Raw genomic sequence first — 15,630 nt, 5'->3', positions numbered from 1 at the left:
ATTCGATACTCGTATGCACACAAACACACGCGGCTACTACATCTATTGACTTTAAATTAAAACGCATTTGAACAAAGTTTCACATTCTCTGCAAATAGGAGAATGGGTGTATCTAGCAAAACATTCAAATGAATCTCACATTCTTTAAATCGAGGCTGACATCATACGTATGTTTTTTTTTGCGTTGTACGAATGAAGTAATCGAAACACACAAGTAGACTGTATAAAGTCAACATTTTTCGTTTGGTACAATCGGAATTTGATGTTTGCTAGTCGGTCTCTCTACAATCTACCTGCAACCAAAATTCACATTAAATCATTCGAACATATTAAAGGCGAAGAAGAGAGGGAGACGGAAAAAATGCAGGAAGTTCACCGTTGGTGTACAAATATGTTCTTTTTTTATAGCGTCGTGTCGGTGCCTTTTTTAAGATCTCTTTCAGTCTGAACAACGAACAACAAACTTCATTCAGTATCTTAAACGGTTTTAAAAAGGAATTTTAACTTCTTTTTTTCTTTTTACGAATGTTAAGCCAGCATTTCTGACTATTTTACCTGATTTCACTATCACTTGGTTCGGCTGCGTCTTCAACCGATGATTGTTCATGCCAACTGATTTGTGAGACGTAGGGATAAAAGCTGACACCTTTGCCCAATGAGTTTCGTGAGCCAGCCGATAAGATGCCTTTCGTCTGCGGTGCATCGGATTGTGGCAAGGGATTTAAGGAATTATAGGCACTTGATGAATGTAAACACTCTTCACTTGTATCGACACGATCGGTTCGATGCTGGATTAGGTTCGGTGTACTGGCGACCATTTCTCGTTTGGCGGGCGTTGAATGTTTCACTGGGCTGAATTGAATTGGTGTGCTGTTGTCTTCCAACAAATTAATGCTGTTCGATGACTGGAATTCCACATTGCATCGTTCCAAACTCTCTGCGTAACATGTTTTCAAATTTGTTGGATCACGATCGAAAGTGTAATTCGAAGACTGTTCCAATAGAGCGGAATCAGTTTTGGATTCACGTTCACTTTTCGAAACGGCTTTTTTAGTTTGTCGTCGTGGCGGTGGCTGAGGAGGTTTCAATTCACGCGGAACGGTCTCTTTCACCTCTGAAAATGCATGCGAAACATTGTCCGTTTCATCCTCAAAGCTGCCTTTGTCATTCAAAATCGAGAGGCTTTTATCGAAATGCGCCGAAATTTCATCCAACAAAAAATTGCACTTGCTGAATTCAGTGCTGCCTGTGCTGCCGTTGCTACTGCGATTACTTGATGTGCTATTTCGTTTTTGACTTTCTGCCATCGCACGCAATTGATTACGTATACTGTACGTACTTCCGGAATAGTCTAAAAGCGTTAAATTACTGTAGCTTGAGTTAATGATCTTTTGCTGTTGAAATGTTTGCTGAACGGATGCGGACGGTGAGATTGTGCTACAGTGATAGTCGATACCGCCAAATGCTTGTGCCAAATCGAAATTGCGACTAGCGATGCTGTCGTTAGCATTTGTTGTGGTTAACTTTGGCTCTTGCCAATGATTATTTTTAAAGTGTTTTCGTGAGTTCTTTGATGTCCAGCATTCTTCGCGTGACGCCACACCAAAATCACCATTGCTCAAACATTGCGACGACGATGACGGCGATGAGCAGATATTCAAATTATTCGGTACACTTGCCACACTAAATGAATCTTTCTGTAGCAACGAGGCTGGTTCACTCAACAAATCACCGCACACAGTATTTCGTTTGGATTTTCGATTGGGATTCGTGGTGTCGCAGAAGAAAATCGTTTCGTTGGTATCTGTAAAATGAGAATCAGGAAAAAAAAGACGGAAAAATTAGTCGACTAACTCAATTGGATTGGGATAGAATTTCCTGGTTTAAAGTTCATTCGATTCGAAAGGACATTGTATTGCGTGGAGTACGAATGAAAAAAAAGTGATTTAATTACCGTAATCGTCAGCAAAATGAGCTGAAATATCTGGCAAACTGGCTGATTGTGTGTTCTGCAACGATGTAGACGAAGCAGATTTTTTACTACTGACGCCATTTGTGTTTGTTGGCGCTGACAAAACATGCTCACTCCAATCATTGCGCACACGATCGCTATTTTTGGACGCACCGAACACTTTTTCGGCATGTGTCGTGTTTATTTTTGAACTATCTGCTGGTGCGATGCAACCGTTTTCTCTGGCTGACGACGACGTCGTCGTTTTCTTCGTCTTCGTCGCTGAAGTGCGGTTACTTATATTATTTAGACTACGGTGATTATCCAAATTCACATCTTCTTCGATCAATTGATCTTGATTTAGATTCGGAATGCTCTTCGATCGGCATTTTATCGATGGGAATTCACCATAGCCACTATCTTCGCTGAGATTCTCAACCGAATTCTTACTTCGAAATGCCATTTTTGCATTGTGTGTCGTGCGTTGCAACTGTTCCTTTGCAATCGGTTCGACATCGGTTTGATTATCCGAATAGTAAATGCTGTTGTCGGTCGAGTAGCTCGACTCCGATGAACTTGTCTGTTCCTGACAGTTTAAAAATAGTGCCGAATTAAAATCGATCTTCTCAATGTCATAGTAATTGCGCGATGCGCTTGTATCGTTGGTATTTTCATTGGGTTTCGTTGTTGCAGCGGCAATGAATTCGACGTTGGCTTTATTGTTTGTCTCTTGACTCGCGGCCAAATGGTTGAGAAATGGTGATGAACCGCCAAATGTATCACCATTTGTTTGAATTTGACGCTCCAGCGATTCGAACTGGATGAGAGACGATGAACGACTTAATGAGTTAAACGATAAACTGTCTGGATCAGAGAATCGATCGAAATTCAGAGGGTCTATACAAAATCTGAAAGAAAAAAATGTTCCATTTAAAGGAATTCTGACAGTGGCAAAAGAGACAATGCACATCTATTTTCTTCTATTGTAGAAAATCGATGGTATGTTTGTGTTTTTGTTTCGTTACCGTTTTGTGAATGCATCGGCATTTGATGGTTCGAGGAGATCGATTCGGTATTTGTAGTCATCACTAAATGTAGACTTTCGCAGTACTACGTTTTCATCGTTTTCGTCTTGCTTTCGACGCTTTGGTGGACAGGCAAAATCCCTTTCCGAGTTTAAAGAGATGGTATCGGCTTCTGAAATTGTGCACGAACATTACAAACAATATAGATATGGTATACATGAAATTGCCCATCATTATCAGCATGAACAGACAGAGCGAGTAAGAGAGAGAGAGAGAGAGAGAGAGAGAGAGAGAATAGTGTGCAAAATTGCACACACACACGTCTCAATGGACGTGTGCAGTGCATGAAACAAATGCAATGTAAACTCGATTAGCATTTTTAACGTTAAAAAAAACGCACACAAAAGAAGAAGAAAAAAACGCACACAAGTGGCAATCAAATTTATAAGCTATTCATTTGCTGCAAACAGAAAAAAAACAGACATGTGAGTACTATTTTCCAATGGATTTTGAAATGCAATCTAATAATGGGATAGTCTAAATGGAAATTGCATGATATTTGCCAAAGGCGAGGTGGCTCACAGCAAATAATACATGATTGCCACTATTTTACATTTCTTTCGATTGAGTGGATGCGTTTTTTTTTCGTTCACTTTCGATTTACTGAAATGGAAAATGAATCTGAACAGATTCAAGCGAATGTTTTGTATTTCTGAATACAAACGATTGAGAGTCTATCGAATTTGTTCTTTTTTTTGTGTATGTCGTGAATAAGGAATAGTTTAGTCGTTACCTTGAATGAGTTCGACACGAATCACTGAACCAGCATCGGACTCTGAACTCCATTGGTTATCATTGTGTGTCCACACATGACCGCAGCTTACATCATCATCGTCGGAAGTTTCTTCGATGATGGGCTCGAGCATGGCACTGCGCTGTGAGAAATAGCCCAGTTCGCCATTCTGATAGTCAAACTGTGATGCTCCGTATGGCAACCACGGAAATGATGAAGACAATGAATCACTTATATCTAAATTATCCATTCGTTCGTATGTTTCGTTTCGTATATTGTTTTCGATTTGGATTTTTGTTCGTTTCGGGCGATTTTTTATTCGGCTTTTCGTATTTTCCGTTGAGGCTTACATATATGTTTGCTGCACGGATCGCTTCCTTTTTTTCACAAAAGCTATTTCGACTTTTTCATTGCTTTTTGATGCGTTCGCTTATGATATAATAATCAGTCGGATCGTGTACCATTTAACCTAAAATTAAATGCAAAATAAATTGTAATAACCATAGATATAAATAAACATTTAAACTAATTCAGTGTTTGTTTTTTTTTTGTTCAATTTCATTGTTTTAGTTTGCCGTCTTTGTTCAGGCCGATCGATTCAACGGTATCGTTTGCGATGTGTTTCAATGCACCATATTTGAAATGGTTTTTTTTTTTCGTTTTGTTTTAATTTACGCTCCACACCAAAATCAAACAAATCAACGGAATACCAACTGCATTTCCGTTACATTACCATAATCACATTCGACCAATTTAATTTAATTTAATGGTGCGTTCGTTGTTTAAAAGTTTTGGCATTTTTGCAATGTGTGCGCGTCCGAGTGCGCACTCGTTTCTCGATTTGTAGCAATTATTTGAATATTTTTGCCATTTTCCATTCGGCCGCATGCACATGCGCTGCACGTTGATAACAATATAATCAAAGTAATTTACGAATTTGACTTCGGTTACTTCATTACAGTCCATTCACTTTAAACGGCGGGAATTCTTCTTTCTCTCTCTCTCTCTCGCTCTCTCGCCCGAAATTTCATAATTTATGTTGAGCCTTTCTACGCGCGCGCTCTCCGTCTGCTATAATTGTTCGATTGGCAAAAGTGAGAAAGTTTTTGTATCTCTTCTCTTCACTTCTTCTATATACTATACATGGCTTATGTTTCGTTATGAGTTTGATCTTAAAAAGGAGATACATAAGTTATAACGATTTATGTTCCCATTGTATAAGTGTTGCTCCATTCATTGTCTCAAATGATGCCTTTAGTAGTAATTAAAAGAAATAGCTCACTCATTTTGGTGTTTAAAATGTGTTTTTCATTTCGACGCAACGGCTCTTTTTTTCGGGCAGAGCGAGCAAGTAAACGAATGAGCGAGATATCGGTGAGAAGAGATGCATAAAACCTTTACTAAATGCCGCCTCCACAGTTGTTCGCAAGTAATCAAGCGATGAAACGAACTCACAACTGATTTGAAGAAATACCAATTCGAAAGCCCTAAATTGTAAGCGTAAAGCCAAGCAAAGCCAAGCAAGTGAAGAAAAAAAAACATTAAAATTAGTGCATTCTCTTCACACCGTTGTCTGCGTTTGACTTTTTGTTGTAACTTGCTGTTGAACCCCATATCTTGAACGAGCCCAGTCAACAACGACGACGACGATGATGACGACGACGACGACGGGAAAAATATAAATCGCAAAGCATAAATGCATAATCTCAAATTCCGATCTCAAATATTTCATTTTTGTACACTCACATACACCTATCATTCGGTGCAAATGCACAAACCAAATCCATTCATTGTTCATTTCACCTCACGCTTATTGCGAATGCAGATTGGAAGAAAAATAAAAATGTTTCATTTTATTTTACTTCATTTCAATTGCATATTACGGTAATAAAATTCGTTCTCGCATGGAAATGTCGTTGTCGTTGACGTCAACATCATCATCGTCGATCTCTTTCGCACTTTCTATTCAAATCCGCCGAAAAAAAAACACGCATCGAAACGATATAATTGTATGTTTGGAATTTTATTTGCCATTCACGTTCTTTTTTTTTCTTTCCACGCCGTGTTTTCCATTTTGTTCATTCGCTCGTTTATAGGTCGACCCATCGACATTAAAATAAAGCCACCATTTGCTAAATGAATTATAAATTTTTAACGATTATACCAGTGAAATAGAAAATCTCCCGGTCACAATCTGGCAGAGAATGGAAACAGAAGCCAAGCTAAGCCAAGCCATTATGGTAGAAACAGTCGAGATCCACACGTTAATGAAAAGAGAAAATCTAAAAATTCGTTTTGTTTTTTTTTTTCCAGTGGCATTTCGACCGGATTTCATTTAATGGCATCGACACATATGCAAATGATTAAAAGTGTAATCAACAGCTGTTGAGAGAGAGGCCTTTATCAATTTAGCTCGCTTCGTTTCTTCCCAAAAAAACAGAATTTCTTCTTCTTTCCATTTCAAAAGAAAGACAACAATCGTTCTCGAAATTGCGACCCAGAGGCTAAATCGTTATTTTGTTCATATGTGTTTGTTTGCTTTGATGAGTCGCGAGAGAACAGTTTTCGACTCATTCACATTGAAAAGTTGTGCTTTTTTTTCATAGTAATCGATCGGTTATTTGATTATTCCATGTTTTTTATTCATCCAAATAATTGATCACACAAAAGATCGAATTGAAAATGGTTTTATCGCCATATATGCATCGAAACATGCTGCTCATCGGGCCAATGACTTTTACTCGAATCGACACAGAGAGAGAAAAAACAGCCACATATGTTTTGTTGCTTTTTTCTTCAATTCATTCGCCAAAATAAAAACATTTCGAATTTATGTGAATACCTTCGAAGAGGTAACATTTGGCATTTTATTTGTAATGTGTCGACACGAACATTGAACCTCGGCAGCAATTCAATTTTACTCTCGCAAAAACATATTTATGGCCGAAAAGTGATGATTTATCCGGAGTGAATTCGTTTGTGTGAATGGAATTTTGCGTCAATTGTGCGACGACTCAATGCAAATGTGTGTGACCTGTGTGTGTGTGTGTGTGTGTGTGTGTGTGTGTGTGTGTGGTGGCTGTTGATGCCGCTCTGCCGTGGGATTAAAAGCCAACAACAATGGACCTGACCGAATTGCTGTATTTTTCGGTGTCTTTCACTTCATACCAGCATACCGTAAATGGTGTGATGATACCGCGTAAAATGAAATGATGATTTCGTATGTGATTATGCGTTCTGCTTAGCTTTTAATTGCGTTTTGTGTAATGGAAACAGCATTGGAGAGAGAGGCAGAGAGAGATTTGAGGTTTAGCGAAATAGAAATTGTGAAATCAAGATAGAAAATAAAGTCATTGTTTTGCGCGCTGACAAACCCCATTCAACAATTGTTTAGCTGAAGCCACTTTGCATTTCTATTTTCAGAGCGATTCTTATATATTGCGCCACTATAAATAGGCATTCTTTGTTATGATTTAGTGTTTAGGCCACACACCATCGTAAAAGTACCGAAATTTTCTTCGAAAACTAAATGAAAAATAGAGAGATTCGAAATGGTCATTGATTCAATTCGAAACGCACACCGATGTTAGATGATTAAAATTCATTTTTCTATGGAGTCAAAACAGGTACGGTTAGATTTTTTTTTCCTGAAGTTATGAAAATGAAATGTTTGAAAATTCTTAGAAAAAAAAACGTCAAACCAAAAACTAAGTAGGCAAACATGTCCATATCAAAAATCAAATAACGGAAACATGACGACTACAATAATAACACACCGAAAAACACGCTCCAAATGCAAATTGATGTAATGAAGGGAAAAAAGGCTATGTATGTATTTGGAACAAACACCAAGCTCAACTCGGTTCAACTTGAGCCGCAGCATTTAAATCGCTGTGTCGAAATTAGGACAAACACCACATGAATTCCGAGCCATGAAAAGAACACGAAATGAACGCGAAATAACAAGAACGAAACGTACGTAATAATCATCAATATTCGAATGCAGAGCACAGAATGTGGTTGTGATTGTGTGTGTGTGTGTGTGTGTTTGTGACTTGGCTTGATGTCACCTGGAGAGACTGGAACGTGTGACTGAATCAAGTGGCAGGGCCAATTTAGCATGTGAACACCGAGAAAAGTGTTCAATTTGAGGAATTCAGTTGCAAAAACAAACAAGCGAAAAATATAAAATATAAAATATAACATTTTATACACTGCATAAGCCATGAGGTATGGCAGCAACGGCGACGATATCTGATATTTTCTAGCCTCTGTGCAAAAATGCTAACGAAGTACAATGTACGGAAGAAACGGGAGACGGGCAAGACTCATGAAATGTAGACGGCAACAGCAATCACGGCAGCTAGCTAACATTTCACATACGTATAATGCTCATGATTATCATTTCCATGTGCGCTTATAAACGATTTGGCCGAATGCTCAATGGGAAAACTTGGGGAGCACAAGCATGCCTTTGAACCGTGCGAGTCTCGTTTCACTGGTTCATGCATCTCTTGAGTAAAATTGAAACCGATTTTCACATAGTATTTCGCTAGTTTGCCCGCGCCGCTCTCTCTCTCTCTCTCTCACTCACTCACTCACTTTGGCTCTATGTCTGTGTGTGACTTTTGCCATCGATATAACGTTTCATTTGGTTTCGTTTGTTCTGTCTTCGTTTCCTCTTTTTGAACGAAAGAAAAACGCTTTTAGGGGCTTGATGCATCGCTTGCTACGAAAATAGTCGTAATCAACTTACAAAGTGTGTACGCAAGAGTGCGATGATGCCATGCAGTTTTTTTTTCTGTTTCCTCTTTTTTTTTTTAAATCAACCAACAAAATTTTGCTGCGTACTTTTGCGTACCAAGTTTTTCTTCCATCGCGTTGGCAGTTTTGCTTCGCTTTTTCGTTTCTTTTTAACCATTTTTTCTGTTTGATTTGTATGCGTTTCGCTGCTATCTACACCTTTGATAAAGGTGGGCAGCAGCGATGACGCAAAATGTTAATACCCTTCATTATTATTTGATCGCTTTGTAATAAGCATCACGCAACTTGACATATAATTTGAAGAAACGCCAAAGACAGTTTCAAGTGCGTTTCCAGCGAAAAAGAAACTCAAGCACCGAACAATGAACAATGCCACAAAGTCGAATGCAGAAAATGCCAACTGACGCAGCAGCAGCAGCAGCAGCAGCAGCAGTACCAGAGAAGTGAAGACTATTAACTAAGTCTACCAAGCATTTCTTTAGAACACACAATTGCGAGCGTACACAGAGAAAAAAATGCAATATTTTTGCATTTTTTTCATGGCTCATCTTCTTTATTGGTCGCCATTCGCACACGAAAAACAGCCTCTTTTTTTGTTGTTGTTTCGTTTAGCTTCCCTCTCAACACACAAACTTCAATTCGTATTCTGCACAAATATTTTTTCGCATCATAATCATTCCATTTGCATTGATATGCTGCTGATGCTGCTGTAACGTTTTTTCTCTCTCTTGGATACTCGATCGAATGGAATCTGGAAACCATTACATGCACGGCAATTTATTTCGTACACATGCAATCAACGCGCGCGCTATCTTCGATTTCCATTTGCATTCAACAAGTTGCAATGCACCGATTCTGTACAATTTTTTTTTTTCGTTAGCGCGTCACGTTCAATTTATTAGTTGATACGTGTAATGGGAGGTTTGAAGTGTACACGCGGCGCGGTGTGTGTAAGAGAGTATGGCTCAATGTATGGAAAAACTTTCAAACCTGTTCTCAGAGAGTCACAGCGATAATAAAATAGGTGAATTCTTGTTGAGAACACGACGATGGATCGTTCGTTTTTCACTCGATGTCTCTCTGTTTCGGTTTCAGTTCTTGTGTGTCGCTCAGGCTCTTACTTAGTAGAAGATAATAATTCAACTCTTCGCTTGGCTATATTACGTTATTACTGCAGGAGTGCACTGAACGCGGAATTGGGTTCTTCGAAGCACTTTGTGTGAATGGGTTTTGCGTATGCGGACGAAAAATTCAGGCAACAATCGCTTATACAACATGAAAACAAAACATTCACGACAAACACCACCACTCACTCGCACGACACACTGGAATTCCACGAACTACACGACGATTTCTCTCTATTCACTGACAATGATTAGACTATTTTTGTTTTCTTTTTTTTTCTCTTTCGTCTACCTTGTTCAAACCCATGAAAATTTATTGGTTTTATAAATTCAAAGCACCGGGACACCGAAACAAACTGAGCTGATGCTTAATTGAATCTGGACGTAAAAATGCAAAAAGTAAACGCGTGTGTTGTAAATAACGACCGAACATAGCAAACACTGAAAAGCCACTACATGAGCCAACTATAAACCTATCTGACTTTGAGCTGTACGAGCCGACACAACCAACATGAGCATACACACAGTTGAAGCAGCCAATGGAGAGGCAAAAGAAATGAAGATGGAACACAGAAAACATGAACGAAACAACAACGAACAGAAACAGCAACAACAACAGGAGAAGAAGAAGAAGACGAAAAAAATAATGCTGTGTGTATAATCACAACACACACACACACACACACACACGAGCGTTGGCTTATTAGTGAGAGCGTGATTGTGTGCATCTTGACTTGTACACGGACGATTGAGTGCACTGTGTGAATGTCGATGATGAGAGCCGTCAACGAGCGTAGGAGAGAACATACCTTCATTATGATTGTTCTGTCGCTGTGAATCGAATTGAAGCTCAAACTCAAGATGTTCTTTGAGAAAGAATCAAATAATCATCCAGAGACACACACATGCGAGAATCAAACGAGAAAAAAAGCAGAGAGAAAAATGCAAATGTAAGAAGCTCAGTGATGCGAGTGCACTGCAATATTTTCAAGGGGTTTTTGCTTCGCTTGAACACGTATATTACCATTACATTGTACATATACGTATCGCTCAAGCAATTATCCATGAAATTTAATGGAGTTTTTTTTCGTCGTTCAGCGATAGCGATCGCAAAAATTTGTCATGTTCCTTTGGGTGAACAGAACACACCCATGAAAATGGCGTTTTATGTTCCATTGCTTATGAAATTCGCAACACCAATTTTGTTTAATCCATGTAACTTTTATTTAAAAGAAAAAGAGAAAAAAAAGGTAGAAAATCGAGGCTGCCGAACGATCTGAATTTCATAATAATCTGCGGTTTGAATGCAGTTTTCTGTTTATTTTGATCTTTATTCAGGCTGCAGCAGCAGCAGATTGTTTTTTGTCAGTTGGCAAATGCAGTCGAGGGTATGGTGTTTCGTCAGCCAAGACAAAGTCACTTATTTTTGTGCTTATTTCACGTGCAATACGCTCGGTTGCTAAATCTAATTGTGCTAAAACTGACAATATTTCGAGTTAGAGCAAAGAAAAAAAAAGCGCTCGGCAGCAGCAACAACAGTAGCGTTAGCACAAAAGAAAGACAATGGAAATGCCTGAGCAGGCATTTATTCATTGCTTCACCGAATTGCCGTTTATCTCGGAATAAGTTTCGTTCGCCTTTGAGAGCTCGGAGAGCAAGTAGCGATTTATTTTGCCAAGGCAATTTGACGCGCATTTTTTACAGTTCCGAATGCTTTTAACACTTTTATTAGCTGGAGTTGTTGTGATTGCGACTGCCGTTTTCCCCGTTTACGTAGAGAGAGAGAGAGAGAGATTGTGGCAGGAATCAGCATATGAAATGCTTGTCATTAAATTCCACGAATGAATCATTCGCCGATTATTTATGCTCACTTAATCCGCTTTGCACTTTACTGTAAACATTTTGGGTTCTTTCTTCTTTTTTTCTCAGTTAAAAATAAACATAAAAATCAATTAAAATGCGGCTGTGCGATGAAATTCACGCAGTGCCCAACTGATTCGATGGAGAACGATACGGCAAGTGAGAGAGTGAGCGACACTAATTTCCCATTTTGTACAGTTGTGTGTTATCAATGTACCGACAAAAATGAGCCGATGTAAGGCGACAATTGTGCCATGTTTACAGTTTTCGTTGCCCATTGCCTTCATTTATTCGTCATTTATTGATTATAGATTGTTGTTTATTAGAAGAATATTTCTTTTAACACATATGCACATTCGATTGCTCAACGGAAATTCACGCGAAACGATCGATTGTTTATGGGATTGCGATGTGTTGATGAGCTTGCAAATGACCCAATTTGTTTATTGGCCATTTTTCATTGGAATCAATGTCCCTTAATCTATTTCGCCAAACTCATTTGATCTTTTACTCCGAACGACTTCTCTATATGCAATGGCCTATAGCCTAATTATGGTAATAGCAGGCATCGGTTGACAACTCAGATTAGATAAAAAAAAAATTCTGGCCACAATTTCTCGCCAAGTTATTTTATTCAGTTTTTACACCGTTTTATAGGGCGCAAAAAATGTCATTTGACGCCAATGATTTGCGCAACGATCATGAAACAACAACAACAAATAAGAGGTGAGTCATCGAACTTATAAATAAAGATCGGAACAACAACTGTGAATTTAGTTATTAAAATTTTCACAGACCAATCAAAATCCACTGTTTTTTTCACGATTTGACTTGAGATGTGTTGTTTTTGTCTTTCATAAGTACGTTCTTTTGGCTCGTACAGTTGATCCAATTTTGTGTGTATGTGTGTTTGGATGTAATCAATGTAATCTTCTTTTCTGATGTGTTCCTCTTCGTTGGTCAGGTAGATTTTGTTTTTCGAAAAGAAGTGAATGTATAATTAGCATCGGATCGTTAAAATCGATTAAATGAGCCGCGAAATTTCCTCAATAAACACTTGATCAACGCTTTTCAGCCTATAACCTTGTTTTTGTTAGTTTTTCACAACAAGCACTCACAAACACACACTCACCAGCACGAACATAACGAGTTAAAACGCAGTTTATGTACCGTTCTGTAAACCGCTTACCAGAGTTGCAAATGTCATGACACGACCAGAGGCAACATCCAATCAAAATGTATATATAGGCGCACAGCAATCCAAATGGCCTGAATATAGAGACGAATTAGCCGGCTTAGATAATGTTTCACCGGGACTGTGTACTAAAAACGCAATAAAAAAAAACAACAACAGCGCGCTGCAGAAAAACGTAGCGGAAAAAAAGACGTACGTCCGATTCGTTTAAAATCAACTCGACGATTCAATGCTCAACAAAAATCACACATAAATGCGAACGTGTAAGCTCGTGCTCTCTCTCTCTCGCAAATACAGTTGGACAGTCAACGGCAAATCTCACTGAGGCAAATAATAAAGGGAAAAACAAGACCGCAGAGCTTCGCATCGCTCCGCTCTGCGTTCTTGAGATTTCAGTTATTTATTCTACTTTGTTGCTTCACAACAAACTACTTTTTTTGCGCACTACATGAAATATATTTCATCTAAGTAACTTTGCAGTAATATATCATTAAAAGGCGTCCCTTTTAATAATATTATGGATTAAAAACATAATACGAAGGATATATATTTGCAACAAAGTTGATACAGAAAAAAGATTTTCTCAGTTATCTCAAAAATGAATTGCAAGATCTTGGTTTGATTTCTATTTTGAAAGATACTACCACTGTTTTAAATTAAATAAATAATATGACCATAGAATCTAAATTAACTTTCATTATGCTCAAGACTCGGAGAATACTATACAAAAGAAGGAAAAAGTAATGTAAATTTTAAACAACATTTGATAATAAAAATTTGATTAGCGTTTCGAGATACTATGCACTTGTTTGTCGTTACTGCCACTAGTTTGAATTGAATACAAAATATGAGCATAAAATTGAAAGCCACTCTAATTCTGTTCATGGCTCGAAAAAGTATTAGAAAAAAAAACGCAGATTAGTAGCTCTACATTTCATGTAGTGCTAAAAACGAGTATACAAAGATACGCTGGCACCGATTCATAACGGCGAAAACATCGGCGGTAAATGCAAAACAGACACAAAACAATCGAAAAACGATCGTCGTCGCGTTTGCATTGAGGCTAAAGAAGCAAGACAAACGATATGACGACGCGCATTTTTTTTGTTTCTGTCGGTGTATGAATTTATGACAGGAGACTTGCTTAAGCCATTAACAAAAACAAAAACGTATCAGCTCATAATTCTCACCCGAATGTGTATAGTAAACAACAAGACAAAAAGAAAGAAAATAAATATAGAAGACAAAACCTAATTGATTTTCAGTTTAAGTCTTTTCATAGATACAGTTGAAGCCATTGAACAAAAACAAAATTCGCGTACACAAAGAGATCTCTTTCATTGACAGTGTGTCATGTGCGCACCGTGATTATTTAAAATCACTTCGTTTGTATTTTACAAAAAGGCATATACACACACTTGCATATTTATATAAATCGCGAGAAAGAGAGAGGGACAAATGAGTTGTATGTGCGCTGAATTTGTATGAAGATAATCCTAACATCAGATTGCACGTTCCATATTTTTATAAGTTGATTTGGATTTTTTTTTTCACTCCTTCTGTTCATTCGTCGAAATCTTGATTCTTTTCTTTTATTTTTATGGCATTTTTCGTGTCGCGTTGCTCAAATTTCGTATTCTTTCGGTGAATGTATATCTTGTGCACGAACAACAAATATTTCTTTTTCTTTGCCATTCACTCAAAATCACTGATTCTTTCTTTTTTCGCAGCTGTATCGTTTTGCTGTTGTTGTTGTTATTTTATTGTTTTAACGATGATATATTCGGTTGTGCTGTTTTTATGACGCGATCTCTCATCACAAATTTATTCAAGTGTGCTGTGAATTGTGCTCTTTTTACGTTTGATTGCGAGAGAATGATCTGTTGAGACGGATTCAGTGAGTGAGTGAGTGAGTGGTTTAGACATGCTCAAGCTCGATGCTGAGTCGATTAAGAGAATTCTGATTCTGAATCACACTGCTGTGCTCGGTGAAACGGGTCACAGAAGGAGAAATAAGTAGTAGTATGGAATAAACTGGGCTGTGATGCTGTAACAGCAATACAATAGAGCGAGAGCGTGAATAACAACAACAATAAAAGTAGCAATTTGTTTGATATTTCCAGCCGATTCATTCAAATGCTTTCTTTCTTGAGCCACAATAAAATATCTTTCTCTCGCTCCCATCTTGCTTACAAATACGAACATTTGTTTGTAAGAGATAAATGCTACGCATTGAAGCGAGCATATAAAACATAGTGTATCATCCAGCACACATGATCACGTTCACACGACGACGACGATGACGGCGGTGGCAATGCGGGCAAAATGTAGATCACAAATTGTGTTTTACCGTTAATTTGATTAATAACAGCACAATTAAATGATGCACTACCACCGTATGTGGTGCATAAAACTGCATGATCGAATCGAAAATAGCTCAGTCAGTCTCTCTCTGTGTGTGTGTTGTGGAGTTCTTGGGATATGTGCAAGTGTATATGAAGAGCCGAAGAAACATATACACACACACACACACATTACAGCGTGCGTACAGACCAAACAAGTGATTTCTTCCAATTTTCTCTCTCTCTCTCTCAAAAGGCGCATACCAGCGGAACGAACGGGTTCCATTGTTTCAAAGATTAAGTAACAAATAGCACCAAAAAAACACAAAACAACGCCAAACCGAAAAATCAAATGCAGAAAGAAACGAGAAACAATTCAAGAAACAATGAGTTTTATTTTTATCAAGATATTCTAGTTTTATTTCGTTCGATGGTGCCTTTTCTTTATTCGTTTCTCTAAGCGTATAATTATATTGTAGTTGCGCGCACACTCACGGAGGTAACCGAAGAAGCAGGGATAGAGAGAGACAGAGAGAGAGAGAGAGAGAGAGAGAGAGAGAGAGAGAGAGAGAGAGA

At 38.1% G+C, this 15,630-nt stretch overlaps 1 protein-coding gene across 12 annotated transcripts in view; it reads right to left on the bottom strand.

The window, feature by feature from the left end:
* Positions 1 to 15,630, bottom strand: part of LOC129567351 (probable serine/threonine-protein kinase DDB_G0282963) — a 44,022-nt gene that overhangs the window by 26,898 nt on the left and 1,494 nt on the right. For 3 of the 12 annotated variants that reach the window (XM_055444155.1, XM_055444161.1, XM_055444166.1), the window contains exons 1-5: positions 12,707 to 12,954; positions 3,770 to 4,238; positions 2,977 to 3,148; positions 1,955 to 2,859; positions 556 to 1,804 (exon numbers count right to left, since the gene is read on the bottom strand). In XM_055444155.1, coding sequence (XP_055300130.1) covers positions 556 to 1,804; positions 1,955 to 2,859; positions 2,977 to 3,148; positions 3,770 to 4,019 — 2,576 coding nt within the window. In that variant the 5' untranslated portion in view covers positions 4,020 to 4,238; positions 12,707 to 12,954. Of the gene's footprint in view, positions 1 to 555; positions 1,805 to 1,954; positions 2,860 to 2,976; positions 3,149 to 3,769; positions 4,239 to 9,523; positions 10,250 to 12,649; positions 12,955 to 15,630 lie in introns of those variants that run through there. The other 9 variants (XM_055444157.1, XM_055444165.1, XM_055444167.1 and 6 more) reach the window with 5 other exon arrangements.

The sequence above is a fragment of the Sitodiplosis mosellana genome, unplaced genomic scaffold (assembly GCF_009176505.1).
Source record: "Sitodiplosis mosellana isolate CC-2019 unplaced genomic scaffold, AAFC_SMos_1.0 Smas_scaffold_11, whole genome shotgun sequence".
NCBI lineage: Eukaryota > Metazoa > Arthropoda > Insecta > Diptera > Cecidomyiidae > Sitodiplosis > Sitodiplosis mosellana.
This window is presented reverse-complemented; position numbering and strand designations above follow the sequence as displayed.